At 50.4% G+C, this 21,976-nt stretch overlaps 1 protein-coding gene across 7 annotated transcripts in view; it reads right to left on the reverse strand.

The window, feature by feature from the left end:
- Positions 1 to 21,976, reverse strand: part of KDM2B (lysine demethylase 2B) — a 90,118-nt gene that overhangs the window by 39,124 nt on the left and 29,018 nt on the right. For all 7 annotated transcript variants that reach the window (XM_079762244.1, XM_079762243.1, XM_079762250.1 and 4 more), the window contains 4 exons: positions 17,112 to 17,227; positions 11,191 to 11,317; positions 7,735 to 8,210; positions 1,607 to 1,693 (listed from right to left, as the gene is read on the reverse strand). In XM_079762244.1, coding sequence (XP_079618370.1) covers positions 1,607 to 1,693; positions 7,735 to 8,210; positions 11,191 to 11,317; positions 17,112 to 17,227 — 806 coding nt within the window. The remainder of the gene's footprint in view (positions 1 to 1,606; positions 1,694 to 7,734; positions 8,211 to 11,190; positions 11,318 to 17,111; positions 17,228 to 21,976) is intronic.

Consider the following 21,976-nt stretch of genomic DNA (forward strand, 5'->3'; position numbering starts at 1 on the left):
CATCTTTTAAAAAAATATATATTTCTATTGATTTCAGAGAGGAAGAGAGAGGGAGACAGAAACATCAATGATGCAAGAGAACTACCAATTGGCTGCCTCCTGCACGCCACCCACTGGGGATCAAGCCGGCAACTCAGGCATGTGCCCTTGGCCAGAATCGAACCAGGGACCCTTCAGTCCGCAGGCCGACGCTCTACTCACTGAGCCAAATCGGCTAGGGCTAAATGGGCATCTTTTAAAAAAAATCTGGCAACCGTAATTTCAATAAGCAATCACATAAAAAATAAATTAATGAGATATTTTGCACTGTTCTTTTTTGGGATAAATCATTAAAATCTGCTGTGTATTTACACTTACTGGTACAGCACTGCTCGCCATATTTCGAGTGCTCAAGTCACATACAGCTTAGTAGCTACCATTTTGGAAAGCGCAGATCTAGAATGTTACTCTCAGTAATTTATAGAAGGGCAAAAAAATAAAATTAAAATAAATCAGAAATTAGCAAAATACCCATCAAGGAGAAGGTTGCTGAAGTTACAACTAACATTTGGAGAGCCCTAACCATCGGTCGGTCCTTGTCCTAAGGACTTTGTGTGCATTATCTCATTTAGTCCTCACCGCAACCATTCAAAGAATATATGGTGTAACCCCTTTTTACAAATGAGGAAGGTAAGGATCTGGGAGCCTATATAACTTGCTCAAGAAAGTAGTGGAGCTGAGTGCAGATAGACTGATGGTAGATGGATGGGTGTATACATATGAATCCCAGCCTAACACAGCCTTCAGGAGTCACACCCAAACCTGACTGGTTTCCTCTGGATGGTGGACCTCGAGGTGGGGACTAAATAAGATAAGGGAGGTAGAGGACTAGGCAGAGCAACCTGCTCCCCATAAGTTCTAGCGATGTCTCTAGTATTCTTCCCAGTGTCTATTTTTCTTTTTGTGTTTTTTTTTTTGTTTTGTTAATCCTCACCCAAGTATATTTTTCCTTGATTTTTAGAGAGTGGAAGGGAGGGGGAGAGACAGAGAGAAAGAAACATCGACATGAGAGACACATGGATTGGTTGCCTCCTGCACTTGCCCCTACCGGGCTGTCCTGGGATCAAGCCTGCAAACCAAGTACATGCCTTTGACCGGAATTGAACCCATGACTCTTTAGTCCATGGACGGATGCTCAATGCACTGAGCCAAACCGGCTAGGGCTCTTCCCAGTGTCTTTATCCTTTCCTGTTTGATTAGACTTTTTTTACGATAAGCATCCATCCATTTCACAAAGAGAAAAAGGTCACTTTCAAAAGAGGAGAAAACTGCACGAAGCAGCTGGAAGAAAAGAAAGCAGAGGTCGGGGGAGAAAGAAAAAAGGGAAGGAGAAGAAAATTCACCGCAGGGAAAGGTGAGGCATCGCTTCGCCCCAGTTTCCTGAGTGACCACCAGGAGGCACTGCCTGCAATCCTCACGCTAGGGAAAAGGATCCCTTTCGAAAACCAAACACTTGCAATGCACAAATCACTAAAACCATCTTAACTGGAGTGCCCTCTCCCAGGAATCCCTCCTGAAAACGTCAACATTCACCATACAGCCCAGCGTCAGGCAACCTGCGTCTTACCTTTGGAGTCTTCTTTGGCCAGGTGACTACGGGGACCCCAGTGATGGCCAGACTGGGGTCGTCGTCAGCATGCTCCTTCAGGACATTCTGTGGACAAACAAAGGAGCCATATTAGCCCAGGGTAGGGGGGAGATCTCTGAAGGGGGCTGGAGGCCAGACCTAAGCCAGTTAGAAACACCCTGAGAGCTCTCCACAAAGTCCACCACCACCTTACCACCCACACGCTCAGAAGAAACTGAGTCCATGTCACTAACGTGTGAATGTTGCTTGTAAATGTCTTGGTTCACTGCTATATCCCCAAAGCCTCACACAATGACTAGCCTATAGTAAGCTTCCAGTAAATAACTGAAAATAAATACAGAAAGCCACAAATCCCCAAAGAGGGACTTTCTACAAAATGCCTGACCAGTATGCCTCAAATCTGTCACAGTCAATAAAAACAGGGGAAGTCTGAGAACTGTCACAGCTAAGGAGACAGAAGAGGAAACGCAGGATGGTGTCCTGGGTGGGATCCCGAACCCATAAAGGCCAGAGGTAAAAACTGAGGAGATGTGAACAAGTTAGAGACTTCAGTTATAACAATGTGTCAACACTGGCTCATTAATTGTAACAAATGTACTGTAAGATGTTAACAATAGGGGAAACTGGGTATGTGCAGGGTAAATGGAAACTGTACTATCTGCTGAATTTTTCTGTAAAAATCTAAAACATAAAGCCTATTGATAGAAAATAGTTTTTAAAATGCCAATTAGACAGTAACAGTTACAAATAAGGTAAAATAGAATGCGTAGGGTACCAATTTTTCTGCCATGTACTTACCGTCCAACTGTGTGGCTCAGTGGTTGAGCATCAACCTATGAACCAGGAGGTTCGATTCACACTCAGAGCACATTGCCCGGGTTGTGGGCTCGATCCCCAGTGTGGGGCGTGCAGGAGGCAGCCTATTAGCGATTCTCTCTCATCACTGATGTTTGTACCTCTCTCTCCCTTCTTCCTTCCTCTTTGAAATCAATAAAAATGTATTTTTTTAAAAAGAAATACAACAGAAAGGAACCAAGAATATGGACATGATTCAACTCTGGTGGGTACTTCACGTGGGGCACTTAGAAAGGTTACCAATGGTTGGGGGGAGAGTGGGAACTATGTGTATCTAGGGGAGGACATTGTTTAGAATTGCCAATTGCCAATGTCCTGATGATAATGTAAAGCGAACCAACTTTTCATCAGTTTCAGTTTTTAATTACTGTTTTCAAATGCACCGAAGACGTTCTATCCGTTAGTACTTACACCTGCCCCCTCCTCATCTCTGTCCATCACTCGGGACCTCCTGGTTCATAGGTTAATGCTCAACCACTGAGCCACACAGTTGGACGGTAAGTACAGGGCAGAAAAATTGGTACCCTACGCATTCTATTTTACCTTATTTGTAACTGTTACTGTCTAATTGGCATTTTAAAAACTATTTTCTATCAATAGCTGGGTGAAGGGTGCCCATGTAAACGGCAGAAGGGCGGGCACCATACGCGTTTGTGGCACGAATGTATGAGAGTAGGATGTACTGGGTACTTTCTCTATGCTGGGCACCATAACAACTATTTCACATCCGCTCTCTCACCCGATCTTCTTGGCCACCCTGTGAGATGGATTTGTCACCACCTCTACGTGTGGATGAGGAATGTGCCTCTCAAGAGCCTGTCCCCTTTAGTTCCATTCTGGAAGGACCACAGTACTGAGCCATGTGGTTTTCTTGATTCTGTCATGGACGGCACATCATCAGGGAGTCCCATCTGACCCCCAGCCAAACAAAACCAACTAATGTGCATAAATTAGCACCAAATGTCTACTCTGCAGAAATGCCCAAACCATTCTTCCCTATAACAGGTAACTGGTCGTTCCCCAGTTCCCATCAGCCTCTTTGTTCAACAATGACCTACGCTTTATCTTGTTTAGTTTTATAATTTATCCAATGATTTCAAATGCCTGTCCTCGTTTGGCCTTTTGGGGCATTTGGACAGCAGACAATGTAAGAGGTTTATTTCCATTATATAAATGAGAAAAAATGAAGCTCAGAGGAGTTCAACGGGAAGCCCAGATCACACAGCTAACACCTGACTCTCAATCCAGTGTTCCCTCCACAACACCCTTCCTCACAGCCAGAGAAAACTAACGTTGAAGGAGCCACCTTGTCCCTTCCTTGTTCTCTCAACCTCCAACCCACAATTCACCAGAAGTCTCTGATCAGGTTCCATAAATGTCTAAATCAAAAAAAAAATTAAAAAATACAGGTGGGAAGAGATTAACCAAAAAAACCTATATGCATAGCCCACGGACACAGACAATAATGTGGTGAAGGCCTGGGGTTGGGGGAGAGTGGGCTAGAAAGGGTCAATGCCGGGGAGGACACCTGTAATGCTTTCAACAATAAAGATAAATTTTAAAAAAATACAAATGAAAGGGGGAAATGGGTGGTTGATAAGAGCCAAAACCTAGCCATCTGGAGACTGACTTATTTTGGGGACTGTGTCCAATCCCAGGGGCTCTGATTACTGTGAGCCACCATGAGCAGCAGTCGGAGGTCCTGGGGAAATGGAGAGAAGGAAAGAAGACCTGGCCTTTTCGTAACACGAGCCAAAGATCATACCTGGGCAATCACCAAGGAGGAGACACCAGGGGTCAGAAACAGGACTCACTCACCGGTAGTGGCAGCAGGGGGCACCAGCTAAGGATTCTGCCTTGGACCCACATTCCTGAGCTGTTTTTCATTTGTTAGTGCAAAAGAACCCCCAACATCTGGGAAGAGAGGACTGGGGGAGCCCTGAGTGTGCAGCCAGGAAGAAGCTGCTCACCCTCTGTGACAGCACTCCTACTTGGAAGGTTAGTTTTGGCTTTAAAAATCTTTCCTGGGTCTCCTGAGCCGGTTTGGCTCAGTGGATAGAGCGTCAGTCTGTGAACTGAAAGGTCCCAGATTCGATTCCGGTCAAAGGCACATGCCTGGGTTGCAGGCTCAATCCCCAGTGGGGGGCTTGCAGGAGGCAGCCGATCAATGATTCTCTCTCATCATTGATGTTTCTATCTTTCTCTCCCTCTTCCTTCTTCTCTGAAATCAATAAAAAAATATATATTTAAAAGAAAATCTTTCCTGAGTCTCCAGAGACCGTGAGGGACTGGTGGCCTGGCCAGACAGACAGGAACTCCCCTGTTCCGGAGGACAGCACTGGTCCACTTCACCCATTCAGGCTCCCAGCCACACAGCATTTAGAGACACTCGCAGAAGCTCCAATTTCCCTGGGGCTCCAGGAGGCCTGTCCACCCAGTTTACAAACTCCTTAGCCTAACAAGGGCCTCCTCAGACCAGGCTCAGGACCAAAAATATCTCTTAAGACTGTCAAGTTCAACAAATGAGCTAAGTGGGTAGATTATATGAAAAAGAGCTGTGCCGGCCCTGACTGGTTTGGCTCAGTGGATAGAGCGTCGGCCTGCAGGCTGAAAGGTCCCGGGTTCGATTCCGGTCAAGGGCATGTACCTTGGTTGCGGGCACATCCCCAGTAGGGGGTGTGCAGGAGGCAGCTGATCGATGTTGCTCTCTCATCGATGTTTCTAACTCTCTCTTTCTCTCCCTTCCTCTCTATAAAAAGTCAATAAAATATATTTTAAAAAAGAAAGAAAGAAAGAAAGAAAAAGAGCTGTGCCGGCCTCGTGGAAAATACACACTCAGGGAGGCGGTAGAGAGTGGTGGGGACTGCGGTGTGTGAAGTCAGCTGCCATTCACTTCCCACTGCTTCCCGCCACTCAGGAACATGGGCCAGGGTAGCCAGGACATTGTATATGAACTGTTGGCAACTAATTACAAAAAAATGTTTACTACCATGCAGGCCAAACACCACTGAGGGGCTGAATCCAGCCCTTCAGAGGTCTATCAGGTGGATATAGGGGAGAGAGAGAGGAGGGGCCGAGTCCCACTCCCAGAAGGAAATCTAACTAATCAGGAATCAGGAACACTGTACATAAACAGGTCAGACACACAAGATACTTTCAAAGGAAAAGGGCTCTCCACAGCACTTCCTCTTGAAATGAATGTGTTTTTAACCCAATTACAATGTTTTCGGACCCTAATACTATTAATGATTTAATTATTAATGAAAATACCTTATTCTCACTTTACAGGACCTCAGAAGAATAATGTAGCCACATGACAGAATTCTCAGGTTTCCTCTGGGGAACCCAATATACAAAACTCCCTGCCACAAGATTAGGGGTCCGAGAACAGGCTAAGGTGTCCAAGACCCCCTGACATTGCATGCAAAACTTTGTGTGTATAAGTAGACTTTCCTAAAAATCTCAAGAGAAGCCAGCAACCTCTAAAAGTGTCAAGAGTCAATGAAAAAAAAACCATTAGCAAGTAAAGATTTGCTTTACAGAAATACTCACCGTAGAGTTCTCTCACTCGACAATTTCCCTGAGTTATAAAACTTGAATTTCACAACACCTGTAGAAGATGTACCTGCTCTATCAAAGTGAAATGTACCTGGATTAGTGATTCCGTACACTGGCTCCCTCTGCTGGTGGTATCTGTCAGACTACCTGATGTGGGCCCCACATCTCACTTCTGCATTAGACCCCTGGTCACTGAGCACCGAGGGGAGGACAGTCTTAATATTTCTATATCCCAAGGCCTCACACAATGTTTCTTAAATGAATAACTGAACTAATTTAACAAACCCTGGGTAGAGTTTGCAGACATCAAAAAAGAGGCTTAAATTCCATTTCAAATCCCAGCAGGCAGCGGGATTTTCTTGGGAATCAGACATTGGAGAAGGAAGCTCAAATGCCTCTGAAGCTTCACTCCAAAAAGCCTTAGCAAAGCTGACAGGAGGGAGTTCCTGGAGTATATCCACACAGGAGTTCTGGAGGCATTCCCGCGCCCTCATCCCTGCTCTGTCACCTCAGGCACGTCCCTTAACATTTCTGAAACTACTTCCTCATCCTGTAAGGGCAGATGATAAGGGTAACTACCACTTGCCTAGCCCTGGTACCTGGCAAGGAGTACGCTTTCCACAAATGTTAGAATTATGCAGACAACAGGACAAGGCTACCCAGTGTATTTCCTTTTTCTTAAACACCTGTTCGTTAGCACTCTGCCTCTTGCAGCCCTCCCCATCGGGAGGACTCCTATGCAGCCTCAAAGCCCAGCTCAAATGCCCTCTGCATAACTCCCCCAGAGCCCTGGCCAGCTCCCATGCTCTGGGTACACACAACATGCTCAGTGGCACTTCATTCTCTGTCTCCTGATTTTTTAAAAAATATATATTTTATTGATTTTTTACAGAGAGGAAGGGAGAGGGATAGAGAGTTAGAAACATCGATGAGAAAGAAACATCAATCAGCTGCCTCCTGCACACACCCCACTGGGGATGTGCCCGCAACCAAGGTACATGCCCTTGACCGGAATCGAACCCAGGACCCTTCAGTCCGCAGGCCGACGCTCTATCCACTGAGCCAAACCGGTCAGGGCTGTCTCCTGATTTCTTCACCTGCCTGCTTCCCTGCTAATCACCCAAGGGTGGCGACTATGACCCTCTGCTTTCTGTTCCCCAATGGATAGCACAGCTGGTGCTCAATGAAAGCTGGGTCAATAATTAGGCTCTACCTGGAGAACTCTGGACCCCGAGGGGCCATGTGGCCCACGTTAGCTGGCCACCTTGAGGCGCACCAGGATGTACAACCTGCTGATGTGAAATGGATACATGTTCCAGAGGAAGCCACCCAGAACACAGGTCTCCCCGACCAGGAGGGTCGGAGTCCGTCCCCAAAGCCAACGGCAGCACACGTGATGCACCCATCGCGACTACTGCTGGCAAATCCTCACATTTCCACAAGTACAAGAAAGAACTCACTGTCAACCACAAAGCCATCTTCCACCAGATTCCCCACAGATCCCCATGGTGGCCTCCACTTGGCCACCCTGGATGAGCTTACTTGGACCAGAGGCCCCTCTCTATGCATGGGTGTGTCCCAAGGAAGGTCTGTTCCAAGCCACCCTGGGCCGAGCTGCCCTCGAAGAACTATTGTTTTGAACAGAACCTCCCAAGCCCTCCGCTGTACAGCCCCCGACGTGGCTCCCTGCCCACCTTCACACCCTCCAGGAGAGCCTGGGGGTCCTCGATGCCCTCGGGGACACACTTCTTGTTTTCTGGGAGGGACTCAAGTTTCTCCACCAGAGCTTTCAGGCCCTTCAGTTCAAACTCGGTGAGGTGGGTCCATTTGGCAGAGACCTCGGTGGTGGGAGAGCCCGTGGGCGTCTTCGGGTAGTCTATGGGCATCGTCGTGGACCTGACGCTTTCCTCGGACTCATTAGACAAAGTCCTTTTGAGGAACCGCAGGGCAGGTGCTTTGGGCTTCTTCCCGGGGGGCTCCTGGTCCTCTGAGGGGATGCTGGTGGGTGAGGCAGGGCCATCGGCAGGTGGCTTGGGCACCTTCTCTGCACCCTCTTCTTCTTCCTCCTCCTCCTCCTTCTCCTCCTGGGGCTGCTGCTCACAAGACTCCTCCTCCATTTCCAGCCAGGAATCAGATGAGAAGCCGTCTATGCTGGGCTTTCTTGGGGCATCTACAGGGAGTAGGGGTGAAGGGATCACAAAGGAAGACTGAGATGAACACCCTAGGTTCAATGCTGAAAGTCATGTGACCTCCATTCACTTGCCTCCCCCCTTTACACTGGAGATCGAGCTTTTCTGAATAGTTCTAACGGTCTATGCCTCCCACAATTCTAGAAAGGTTGGGGTCAGTCAGACACAGGTTCAAATCCCAGCTCAGCTTCCTCCAGCCATGTGTACCCACACAAGATGCTTCATCTCTCTGGGATCTTATTTTTTCAACATATAAAACTAACACAAAAGAGCATATATGATGTATGTTTCCACTCATTGGAATGTCCAGACAGTGGGAAAATCCAGAGACAGAAAGTAGAGTAGCGACTGCTGGTTTCTCTCTGAGGTGATGAATGTTTTAAAAATTCACTGTGGTGATGGCTGCACAACTAAAAACCATTCAAGTAAACACATTAAATAGGTGAATTGTATGGTATCCTATATAATAAGAGAGCCCAGATCACGGATCTGCAGGAGGGTGGGGCAGCAAACTACAAGCGGGCAGCAAGAGCTACAGGAGGGGGCAGGGCAGCAAGCTATGAAGTGGGGGAAGGGAGGAGGGGTGTGGGGGAAGCTACAGGAGGGCGGCAGCAATCTACTGGCGCACAGATTCCTGTGCAGGGCTACTAATGTGAATTATAATTCCATTATACTCTTTAAAAATATAAGGCAGCCTAGCCAGTGTAGCTCAGTGGTTGAATATTGACGTATGAACCAGGAGGTCAGTTTGATTCCCAGTTAGGGCATAAGCCCTGGTGGTGGGTCAGATCTCCAGTAGGGGGCATGCATTTTGATAATTTTCTCTCATCATTGATGTTTCTTTTTTTCTTCTTCTTTTTAAAAATATATCTTTACTGATTTCAGAAAGGAAGGGAGAGGAAGAGAAAGATAGAAAGAACAATAATGAGAGAGAATCATTGATTGACTGCCTCCTGCACGCCTCACACTGGGGATCGAGCACGCAACCCAGGCATATGCCCTGAGCAGAAATCGAACGGTGACCTCCTGGTTCGTAGGTTGATGCTGAACCACTGAGCCAATGCCGGCTGGACTCATTGATGATTCTCTCTCTCTCTCTCTCTCTCTCTCTCTCTCTCTCTCTCTCTCTCCCTTCCTCTGCCTCTGTCTGAAATCAATTTATATACACTGAGTGGCCAGATTATTATGATCTCTGAACGCATAATAATCTGGCCACTCAGTATACTGAGTATGTATATATATATATATATATATATATATATATATATATATACACACACACACACACACACACATATATGTATGTGTAGATATATATATACACACACATATACACATATATATATACACATATATACATACATATATATATTAGAGGCCCGGTGCATGAATTCATACATGGGTGGGGTCTGGGCAGCCTGGCCAGGGGGAGGGGACATAGGCGGTTGGCCAGCTTGCCTGCTGGTCGAACTCCTGGTTGAGGGGACAATTTGCATATTAGCCTTTTATTATATAGGATTATATAGGATAAACACTGAGTTCCTCCAAAGATCTGTTGTGAGGATTAAATAAGGCCCCACAGAGCACAGCTAGCATTTGATCAATGAGGTGTGTCTCCCTAACACCCCCCCTTCTCCTTGGTTGAGGGACTAGAGAGGTGGGGGAAACAGTGGCAAGAAAATTTAAGAAAAAAGTGGGCACCGATGACCCAAACTCTGGCTCAAGATTGCCTCTCAGAATCAGGAATGTTCTTCTCCGACCCTAACACCCAAATGAGAGAGAGAAGTGACTCCCATTCCCTGGCCTGGGACTGCCGCAAAATCAAGCCTCTGGCCCCCGCAGGGTCGTGTAACGACTACAATCACAGCAGCTCTCACGCTATTTCAAAATCATTTCCATCGCCTACCCGGCTGGAGACTTCAGAAGAGCGGGTTGCAGGGTTTGGGCATTTTTCACACCTGAATATCGTATCATCTGACAGGAACGTAACTCAAAACAGACCACCACCACCCCCGACAAAACTGAATTTTCAGGAGGCAAATGAGCACTTCCCAATAAAACCCCAGCAGAAACATGTTCCCGATCCTATGCCCACCTGAAACCAACCCCCAAAGGCACTAAGGATGGGAGTCAAGGGAAGGAAGGAGGTTTAATGATAGAGAAAAAAAAAAGAACCTAAAAATCCTGGAGATAACAGGAGTAATCCTGCGGCCCCATTGCATTTCTCTATCCCGTGATGAGAAAGATGCAGTAACTGAGGCACAGCGGATCGGCATCCAGTAAAACTCTGCGGCGGTGACAGCTCAGGGGCAGAGGGGAAGACGTGGGGCTGTCACAGCTAGATGCAGCTCTGGGGCAGGCGTCTGTGAGTCAGGATGCAAGGACTGAGCATTTGCGGGGGAGGAGGTCCCTTTAAGGAATGACAGCGGGGCAGGGCGCTCAGCTACTGCTCAGAACCACCCACTGCTCTGCCAGGCTTGTGTTTCCAGCCCTGGTCACCCCTCCGGCTGGCTCAAAGCCGGCCTGGGATTTGGGGGAATGGCTGCTCTCGTGGGCCTGCTCTTATGTAGACAAAAACCCAACCCCCAGGGCACAGGGAGGGGGAAGGCCAGTGGGTAGCTAGTGAGGAATAAAAAGTACAGGGATGCTTTGCTCCGTGGGGATCTTGCTTCAGCAGCCACGCCCAGGACTGGCCCCTCCCCACATGTGCATAGTCACCAGCGTGACCTGGAGGCCACCAATGGGACTCGGTTGGGGTCATGATTCCATTTTCTTGGACGCTGCCTTCCAAGTGGGAATCTGACAAGGATGGCTTCCTAGCTAAGATGTCTCTAGGAATCTGCCTGACACTCTGGCTCAAGAGATTTCCCGGAACCCAAACACTCTCCAAGGGCCCCCCCTGAAAAAATGGTTTCGGCCCCAGCTGAGCGGTCAAGGCGGTTGACCCCGCTGTCCACTCACCAATCAGCATGGATTCTCTCTGGTACTCCTGAGTGAGGTGGGACCTCTGGGTCACACAGTACACGTATCTCTCCAAGACATACCAGCACATCTCATAGTAGAAGGGGTAACGGAATTTGGGCTGCACCTGAAAACAAAGGCCCAGGGGCGGAGGTCAGCTTCTGGAGGGCAAAGGGGAAAGGAGGGAGAGAATTGAGGGGGTGGGGGCTCCTGAGGGTGGGAGTTATTTTCATCATCTTAACAAGAGCACAAATGGTGTGAGGAAAAAATGGGGAGGGGCTGCAGGGCAAGGGGGAGGCGCTGGATGGAGGTAGACACCGGTAGCATGCACGAATGAGAGGGAAGAGGGGAGGAAAAGGCCTAGGCGAGAGCATTCCAAGGTTCCTTGAGCTGCGCGCCACCGGATGGGGTCGGCTTTGTGCGTTGACAAACAGAATTGTCCCCTGAGCTGCTGAGGAGGGTGCGGGGAATGGGAGCCACTGCCTGATCCCAGCTACAACAGAAACGAGCTCCTGTCGTTCTTAAAAATTCTTGCACAGACTCTGCTCTCCCACCCTCCCCTGAAAACCAGAAATCAATCCCCAAACCTTACCCAAGTCCAAGTGCAGACAGGCTATCTATCCAGCATCTCCTGCACTCTGAGGGAAAGGCCACACCAGGCGGACCAATGAGGATGGAGGGGTGTGGCCTCTCCACCCTGGGGGCGGGGCCTAAAAGGGGTCCACCTCCTGCTCCTTCACCACCACCACCACCACCACCACCACCACCACCACCACCCGCATTCCCAGGCGACTCCCTTGGACACAAGTTCCTGGTGTAGCTCTAACACCAAGGGACACGCCCCAGGTCTGGAGCAGGAGTTCAGACAAGAGACCCCTTTTTGGCCGTTTCTTATAGGGGACGAAGGATAGGTGCTGACCGCTTGGTGTATCGGAACTATGAAAAGGCCTGGAACCCAGGGGAATGCCGATGGGTGGTAGCTCGCAGGGTCTATATGGGTGAGACTGCAGCGAAAGATGGGAAGCAAGCAATACCACTGCCGGCCCTGGCACAGATGAACCTTCGGGAAACTGCATCCTGAGCGGGCAAGGGAGGACTGAGAGCGAGGGGGGGGGGTGGTCCCTCTCCCATCTCTGGGTGCTCTTCCCCAAGGCCGTATATAGACCCTGCACGTCCACACTCACTCCTGACCGGCTTGCCTGCCCTCTCACCAAGGGTGTGTCTGCCTCAAGAGACGTCTGCAGGGGCCGGGAACCCCTCTCCACCTCCTCTGCCCAGGGAGCTGGATGTTAATTAAGCCAAGTATACTCTCCTGACATTCTCTGCTGACAATCAACAGGCAACATCCTACATGTGGGACGAAAACAAATACAAGCAGACCCAGGTCCACCACGTGCCCTTAAATACTATTTTCCTGCCTCTCTCACAGTGCCCACTGGAAAGGGCCCCAACCTCGCCCTTTTTGAGAGTCCCAGCTCTCAGTTCCTCATCCAGGCCCCGCGGATTCAGTTTCCAGACGCAAGGCCCTTTTCCCATATTTGGGGCCTCACCTCTCCCATCTGTGTATTGGGTCCATTTGACCTCCCTGCCTCTGATGGATGGTATGCTTTGGAATGAGATTCTGGCTGCCGCATGCTTTTGAGCTCCTCGGGGGTGGGGTGGGGGATGCATGGCGCTGGGAACATCATCTAGCGGTTTCCTTGGCTCCAGCTACTTTCCCAAGAGGCCAGTTTTATTGCTGGAAGAGTATGCGACTAATGACTTTTTTTCAGCCACCAGATCAGTGTCCTCTGGGGTTTAAAAAGGAGAGAGGCCCTTCAGCCTGAGGCAGACCCTGACCTCCTGGGAAGAAGGGTTTGGGCGTCTCAGCCCCACCCCTACTCCAGAACAAAGGCCAACCGATTTGGAAACAAATTGCCAATTCCTAGAGCGGAGGACAGACAGGCCCTCCTCTTCTCAGACCCTCACTCACATCTCCTGATTTTAGACTCCATCGGTCAAACTCCCAAGGTGCTTTTGACTTTTCAAACTTGGGGAGATCACCCGAGCCATTCTGCATTAATGGGCACCATGGCACCGGAGAATCTTTGTAGATTGGGGTGGGGGGGGGGGATTTTTTTGGCTGTATGTCAGCAGAGGAAGGTAGGTCTCCCCTCAGTGTTGCTGAGCCCAAGAGAAACCAGCTGGGTGAAAACAAATGCTGATGAAGGAATTAAAATTCTTTTCATTTTGTTTTCTTTCTTTTTTTTTTTTTTTCCAAGAGAGCACCGCAGGAAACAAAATTGGCAAAGAATTGACTTACAAACGGGTTGTCGCCTTCCACCCTTCGCCTTCAAAAGGTTTCAGCCACATGCCTGGGAACATTAAACACACGATTGCTCAACATTAATTGTTGACAAAAATCGGAGCCTCATCAAATTGAGTTGTTCACCAAAAGGCAAAGGCGGTCGTTCAGAAAGCACGCGATGCTCCCTGCCTGCGGGGACGCCCAGGTGTCAGCGGGCCTGCAGGGGCCAGCCGGACGGAGGTCCCGAAGGCCCATTGGCGTGGCACCTGGCCTCAGCCCTCCCTCTTACAGCAGAGTGACCGCAGGAGGTCAGGTCCACAGGTATCTCGGGGCATCGAGAACTCCCAGGCCTCGGGATTTGAAAAGCTAAAATATGAGGGTGGGCGGAAGTATCTTAAAAATTTTGTTTTTCTCCTGGAAAAAAAAAAAAAAAAAAGCAATGGGGAAAAAAGAAACCCAATGGTAGGAGAGAAAGGTGAGAGGAAGGGTAAATTATTTGGAATTTCCCAATAGATTCACTGGCTGAGAGGAAACGGGGCATGCGGGCATTACCTTTCCTGAGAAGGCTGCTTTCACTAGAACCATTAGGGAAAAGGAAAAAAAAAAAGGTAAATAAAGGAGAGATGGCAGTTTAAGGATCGCTGGGACCATCCCTACTGGAGTTAAAAATATGTAGAGCTCGTTGTCGAGACGTTATCTTCAAATAATAAACATGCAACCCGTCCATTCTTTGGTGTGCTCCTTCCACCCCTCTGCATGTTTTCAGAAAGAGAGGGGAAAGATTTACTCTCCAAAGGGGGCAGGGAATGGAAATCCACCAGTCCCAGGCACCTGTTTGTGCTTGTCTTCGGGGCAGCAGGTAAAGGCACCCTACCATCCAGCCCAGAAAAAATTTAAATTGTGAGAGCAAGACATGGCTTCTTAGACCTAGGAGAATCATGAGGTTCCCCTGGTCTGGATGGGCGGGGGATGGTGGTGGGGGGTGGGTCCCCCACCTTGGGCCACAGAAGGCAAATTCTTTTTCTAAGACAAACTCACACCACGAGGCTCAGAGACGGACAGACGATGTCCTCTGTCCCGCCCCCTGTATTTGGTTTCCAAGCAAAGCCATGTTTTAGGACTCCTGGAAAACTATTTTTAAATGGCCACAACCTTCTTCAGCAGCTCCCAGTGACAGAAAGAATTAAGCTGTAGCGAGCTGACAAGGAGCCGTGGCACTTTTTCTGGCATCCAGTGCTCTCTCCCCAGCCTCCTTTGTCTCCCTTAGCTCCTAAGACATGAACAATTGGACCTCGTAGACAAGCCCTCACCAAGGACCAGAAATCAAAGCAGACGGAACAGCTTGCCCACCAGCCCCGCTGCCCATCAACCTGCTTGGGGGAAACCAGATGGGTACCCGCTCACGTGACAGGGACAGGGGGCCTTGGGGGAGGGGACCCTGCCACGCTCATCTGGATGTGGGTGTGATATTCCACCGGCACTCCGTGTTCAGCTCCATTATCTTTCCCCCACCCCCAACCTCCTGCTGAGTGGGGTGGGGACCTGGGCTCCTCACGGATGACGAGGCCCTAATCCACTGGTTGAAGCTTTTAGAAATCCGAGCCTGGAAAGTCATGAGCCCGACTTCTCGTTCTAGATTTTTCCCTTTCCATCCCACACTTCCTAGTCTGCTCACACACAAGCTGGCCCATTCTTCGGGACCAGTCAAAGAACAGTTGGCCAGAGCACCCCAACAGCACTTGGTCCAGAATCCGAGATGACCACTCGCACCCAAATGGAGCCTTTACCACAGAATGACAACCTCCAGCCCAGCGCTGGGCTGGCCACAGACTAGGAAAAGGGGTGTTGGGCGGGCAGCAGAAAAGAAAGGCACGAACGTCCACAAAATGAGGCCCAGTCTGTGCAGATCTGGGCCTCCCAAGCAGCAAACCTCCTGTCTGAAGATGCGTCCTCTCCTTTTTTATTTTCTTTTTTTTTTAATATATTTTATTGATTTCTTACAGAGAGGAAGGGGGAGGGATAGAGAGTTAGAAACACCGATGAGAGAGAAACACGGATCAGCTGCCTCCTGCACACCTCCCAATGGGAATGTGCCCGCAACCAAGGTACATGCCCTTGGCCTGAATCGAACCCGGGACCTTCCAGTCCACAGGCCGACGCTCTATCCACTGAGCCAAACCGGTTAGGGCACGTCCTCTCCTTTTTATGCGCCTGGCCACTACAGGTGGCTAACGTGGTCCCTGGGAAACCTCTGCATGGGGTCCCTCAATGTCAGGGCTGCTAAAAAGGTCAGATACACATATAGTGGCTAAAACTTCCACTCATCTATGTGATTCCATGCAGATCGAGGCCAGAAAGCAAGACCGAGTGAGAAGGGGATCCTGGGCCCAGACCTCCTGCCTCTATGACATGTTTCTTTAGGTTTCGAGCACAGCAACACATCTTTGGGGCAAAAAAGAAGTCATCTCTGTGGCAAAGCCGGGAAGACATGGTAGGTAGGTATGGTCCGTCCCTCCAGGGGAGTATTATTCAACCGTGAAAAGGAATAAAGCACCGACACAACATAGATGAAGCTTCAAGTCATCACGCTGAGTGAGAGAAGCCAGATGCAAAAGGCCACATCATTATGATTCCATTTATACGGAATGTCCAGCACAGGCGAATCCACAGAGACAGAAAGCAGATTAGCGATTGCCAGAGGCTGGGGGAGGAGGAACAGGGAGTTACTGCTCACGGGGACTGGGCTTCTTTTGGGGGTGATGAATGTCCTGGAACTAGACAGAGGTGATGGCTGCATAACCTTATGAATGTGCGAAATGCCACTGAACTGTGCACTTTAAATGGTGAGATTTAAATGTGGATTCTCTCAATAAAGAACAGAAATAGCTGAATAACTATAATAAAAAAATAAGAAAAATGAGCCCTTTTTGCCCCCATTTCCCACCCTCGGACCTGTCTCAAATGCTTGGGGACATTTGGTTAAGTTCCAGCATAGGAAAGAGGGCGGCAAGTTTCAAGTAGCCAGTGCTTTTCTGGGGACACTCATGGAGTGGAGCAGAGAGCACACGCCAGGTCCAGGGGGGTGGGGGTTAGGGGGATGGGGGGTGGAGGTTGAGCGGGAAGGAATCCATATCTGAGACACCAACACCATCACTATCAAGGGGAGCTAGGGACCCCCGAGTGGAAACTGAGACAGATCTCAGAGGCAGCATCTGGGGGAATCACAGACACTGGCTTCCTCAGGCTCCACATCACATTTGGGGTTCCCTGCAAACCACATCAACAACCACCACGAAATCCCCCTACTCCCTCCAATCCCTTCTCCACGTGAGGAGGCGGCAGCAGGCTGCCTGACATGTCACGGTGCTTTCTCAAGAGACACTTCCTCTTAGGCAAGGGGGTTTTGGCTGCCACCAGTTTGGAGGTGAACAGAAACTCCCAGGGCTCTGGGAGAGGCTCCTGTGGGCACCCACCACCCCGAAGAACCAGGACCAAGGTCCGGATTGAGGCAGGGAGCAGGAGGGAAGAGGCACTGTGGAGGCTTCAGAATGACTTGTCCACACAACATCCTCATCCATCTCAGCAGAGCTCAGGGGCTGGGCACGCCCACCCAGAGAGAAGGAAGCCACCTTACCCGTGTTCTGTCCTCGATCTCATAAATCCGCAGCTGCATGGGCACGTTAAAGCTATGCAGGATGTTTCCACCGAACACCAGAGAGTCTACAGGGGTGTAGACTGCATGGATCCAGCCTGGGGGTGGGGGGAAGAGAAGGTCAGTCACCAGCCCCACCTATGGCAGTGTGTAGAGCTTTACCCAGGTGAGCTCCCAGGGTAAAGATGAAGGATGCTCAGGCCTGCCTGATGCAGAAAGCCGGACTCAGGCCTGCAGCCAGCTGGACCACTGCAGACAGTGACGCTGGCTAGCTCAGGTTGGGTGGTAGGCAGCTGTAGACCAGCCCCCACCTGTCGAGGCCCTCGATGACAAAGGCTTCCTCGTGCTGATTCGGCCCTCCCATGCTGGCCAAGGAGCTGGAAACCCCTCACTCAGGCTGCTCAGATGTCCTTGAGCCTCTTCCTGGACATCCCAGGGACCGCCAGTCTCAGGGGGGGTCACAAAGGATTGCTCGGGGCCACAGCGAAGAAGTGACACCTTGCCAGGGCTGCAGGACCCAGACACTTTTCTCTGCCCGATTCCACCTTCTGCCATCAGAACCCTTGAAGGCCCGTGAGCTACTGACACGTCTCTCCCTGAGCTCCTAGCCCAAAGCCTGGCACAGTAAACATGAAAATGCTAACTGAGCGCTTCCCTGGGCCTGGCACGGTCTAAGGCAGGGGTCCTCAAACTTTTTAAACAGGGGGCCAGTTCACTGTCCCTCAGACAGTTGGAGGGCCGGACTATAGTTTAAAAAAAAAACTATGAACAAATTCCTATGCACACTGCACATATCTTATTTTGAAGTAAAAAAACAAAACGGCAAAAACACCCGCATGTGGCCCGCGGGCCGTAGTTTGAGGACGCCTGGTCTAAGGGCTTAACAGGGCTGAACTCATTTAATTCCCGCAAAATCCCGAAAAAGTATATATTATATAAAAGTATATATTATATTCATCCCCAATCTACAGATGAGGAGACTGAGGCAGAGAAAAGAAAAGTCACTTATCACGACTGGAACCCAGGGGGTCAGCCTCCACTCGGTCCATAAAGGCCAGGGACAAAGCAGGCCCCCAAATTCCGCCAGCGACTCTCGGACTGGCCAGATTTCAAAGTGCTCGCTGCACCTCCGTGTGGCTCCTGGCTACCGCCAGGCACAGCACAGGACTGGGGGATGGGTAACATATGATCCACTCCCCTTTAGGGATGCTGAAACCGAGGCTGAGAGAAGCTAAGTCACTTGCTGAATGAAGACACAGCCGGTAAGTGACAGCGCCTCCGCTTTCTAACAGCGCCGCTGCACTGTCACTGCATCAAAGGCTTAGTGCAGGCCTGCGGGCCCCCGGAGACAGGCCTGCAAATGCAGAGGGAGAGGGGGCGCGGAGAAACCAGACACTCGGGCCGTGAGGACAGGCAGAGTCGGAGAGTCACGGTGAAAAAGACACAGGATGAGCGGAGGGGACAGGGGACAGGCAGGGGCAAGCCAGGATCCCCAGCCAGGATCCCCAGCCAGGTTCCAGCCTCTTCGCTCCCCCTGAGCAAACACACGCCGGTCCCAGCTGCCCAGGCAGAGGCGCCCCGGGAGGAGAGTGGGACAGGCCACTGATGGCAGCGGGATGGAGCTGGCAGGCTTGTGCTGGTAGCTCCCTGCACCTCTGGCTCTGGGGAGGCAGAGGGAGCAGCTCTGCCTGCTGGTGTGTCCTGGGTCTCTGTCCCTCCCCCTACACCGACCCCCCGTGTGCGGACGGATGCCTTTAAAGTCTCAGGGTCCCCATCTGCTTCAGCCTCTCCGCCTCCACTGTGCACCACCTGATTGTCTCAACATTTGCATGTTTCTACCCAGTGGAGCTACACTCTCACCACTGCTGCTGTTACCACCATCGGCATTATTTTTTTTTAAATATATTTTTATTGATCTCAGAGAGGAAGGGAGAGGGAGAGAGAGATAGAAACATCAATGATGAGAATCATTGATCAGCTGCCTCCTGCAGGCCCCCCACTGGGAATGGAGCCCGCAACCCAGGCATGTGTCCTTGATGGGAATCGAACCTGGGACCCTTTAGTCCACAGGCTGATGCTCTATCCACTGAGCCAAACCAGCTAGGACCATCGGCATTATTTAAGCAGCATTTCCTACCATTGGACCTAGGACCACGGGGTTTCTGTGGATGCACGTGGTGGGGTGAAGCCTGAACAGGCACAAAGATTTCTGGGTCCTGTTCCTATGCGCCAGGTGTACCCACTTCCTGCCCTACAGAAAGGCCAGGTCTGGGGGCTTGAGTGAGAGACTGTCCCCAGTGCCGACTTATCCTGTGACGCGGGGCACCTGACTGCCCCTCCCTCGGCCACCACCTCCATATGGGCAACTTGGTGAGCAAGAACTCACTCCATGTGAGCAACTGTGGCCGATGTCCATGGGGCCTTGTCCCCTGCAGGGCTCTGGAGAGCACGGTGCCCACATGAATGGCACTGAGCAGCCCCCGCCTCTCCCTGCTCTCCTGGCACGTGGCATTGTAGACACGCCTGACTTACATCTGTTACTCTCATGTGTGAGCAAAGAGGGGAACCTGTACTCCCAGTAATTCTCCCGTTCGAGCAGGTAAAGGCTTCTACCTGCTCTTTGTTCCTCCCCAAGCCAGGGCCTCAAAGGTGGGTCAGGCAGCCTCCCCTGGCTTAGAGTCACTGCCGGGTGCCTCCACGCGTTGGCTTCATTACTTAAATGATCACCTCCAGAAGAATCAGTGAGGGCAAGTCATATGGTTCCTGAGCCCCATCCGTACCCCCCCTCCCTAGGGTGTCTCTTTGGCCGCACCCCAGGAAGCAGGAGAGAGCAGGTGTCCCTGGCTGATGACTGGGCCGGGGAGGCCAGCATCTGCCTCCTGCTCCCAGGCCAGAGTCACCGACAACATAAAGGCAATAACAGAGGCTATTCAGGCCACGCGACAAGGGACAGATCCAGCTCGTGGAAGGAAAGCAGGCGACCCACAAAAACCTACTGACACAGGTGTTCTCTGGGACCTGAGGGAGCCGAGGAGGACAGCAGGGACACATGGAGTCTCGCCTACAAGTTGCATGTTCAGAATTCGGAATCCAAAGGCTCCCCCAGAGACAAACATTTGTCTGTCTTTGTGTCTGCTGCAGGGGTGAAACCCAAGGTCACAGGACTCAGGGGCACCTCACAGAGGCTTACACCTGCTTCTTTCCCCTGCATCGACCTGCCTCCGTGCTGAGCCAGGTCTGTGTTTGCCAGGATGAAGCACGAGGGGCCTCAATTCTGTGGGACCTGGTAGCTGGCAGGCCACGGGTTGCATCGGGACTCAGGGGAGCATTTAGTTTGACACCCGCCCCTCCCCCCCCCCCCCCCCCCCCCCGCGCATGTTACAAAAATGGGGAAAATTCACAGGACAATCTGAATTGCTTCCTTCCCAAGAAAAATGAGAAGATGGGTCCATTGGGCCCCATTCCCGCCTGACCCCACCTAGTTGGAGCTGAGCAGCAATGGCCCAGTTTCCACCGCCCCACCGCTCTCCGCCTCACTTCCAGCCTGCTTCACTGCCCTGTACCCATTTACAGATGGATCATCTGAGGCCCAAGCCAAATTACGCTAATAAGCAGCTGCCGGTTACAGTTTCTCAGACTTAACCTGAGTCTAAGACACATCTGGAGCTACCATGAATGTTGGGGTCTTGGGTAGTTCTTACTACAGAGCAAGAATGGGAAATACTTTCAAGCCAGCCCAAGTCACTGACCCCAGCATCCTTCTGCGGTCCTTATACTAGGCTCCACCAGCCTGTGGCTGCGACCTGGCTAGGCATTCGCTCAGGACAGAGAGACTCTCTCATCCTCCCCAGCACCTTCTGGACTGCCAAGTGGACCCTTAAGAAAGTCCGTTAAATGAGCAAATAATTCTCCCAAAGGCATACAGCTGAGAAGGGGGACTGCCTCTCAAATCTGCTGACGTCCAGGCTAACGGGGAACCAGGTGGGCTCTGAAAGGACACACACCTGGCCTGTCTGTCACTTATTAACTGTGTGACCTTGGGCTAGTTTGTTCACTTTTCTGGGCCTCGGGAACGTTCTTTATTTTAAAAAAAGGGGGGGGATGGGAGGGGGGATGAGATGTTTTTTCTTACCTGCTTGCAGAGACGATAAAAATATATAATATTTGTTGCTCAGCAATACCAGTTATTATTACTATTAACTGCAGTTCACCTGGGCAGGTGCAGCCAGAGGGGAAGGCCAAGTCCCTGGATGAAGATGGTGTAAATTTCCATAAACACAACACTATCCAATGTCAAGTGCTGTCCTTGATTCTGAAATTATGTACTTTCAACATGTTTAGTGTCCGAATAGTCTTCCTTTCATGAAATACCAGTAAAAGTAGATTCCGGGTTCTTGTGGGTTTTTTTTAACTAATGTCCACCTTTCGCAAAACTACAAGTTAGTAACCTTATATTAGCTTTCAACTTTTTTTCCCCCCTTGTTGGTCCATGAAGTCAACCCCCGGGAACCCCATGTGCCCCATCTCTGAGAACATGACAAATCCCAACTGTCCCTTCAGTAACAGGGAACTCACTACCTGGCAGAACCAGTCATCCCTATGCCATGTGGCTTTACCTCTCCATCCAGGAAACAATCCTTCAGTTGGCTGACTGCACTATCAGACCTTCACTTCCCTGGGAAAAACAACCCAATTCCTGCTTCAGATTCCTCTCCTCTGGTGTGGTACCCAGACTGCTCTCTCTCCAGGTCAGCTTGCCCTCTAAAGTATAATCAAAGAAGGACACAACCTCCCACATGTGGCCTGATGCCCTCACTCTACATGGTGGGATTGTCACCACCCTCATC

This window comes from Cnephaeus nilssonii (genome assembly GCF_951640355.1).
Source record: "Cnephaeus nilssonii genome assembly, chromosome: 22".
NCBI classification, from domain to species: Eukaryota; Metazoa; Chordata; class Mammalia; order Chiroptera; family Vespertilionidae; genus Cnephaeus; species Cnephaeus nilssonii.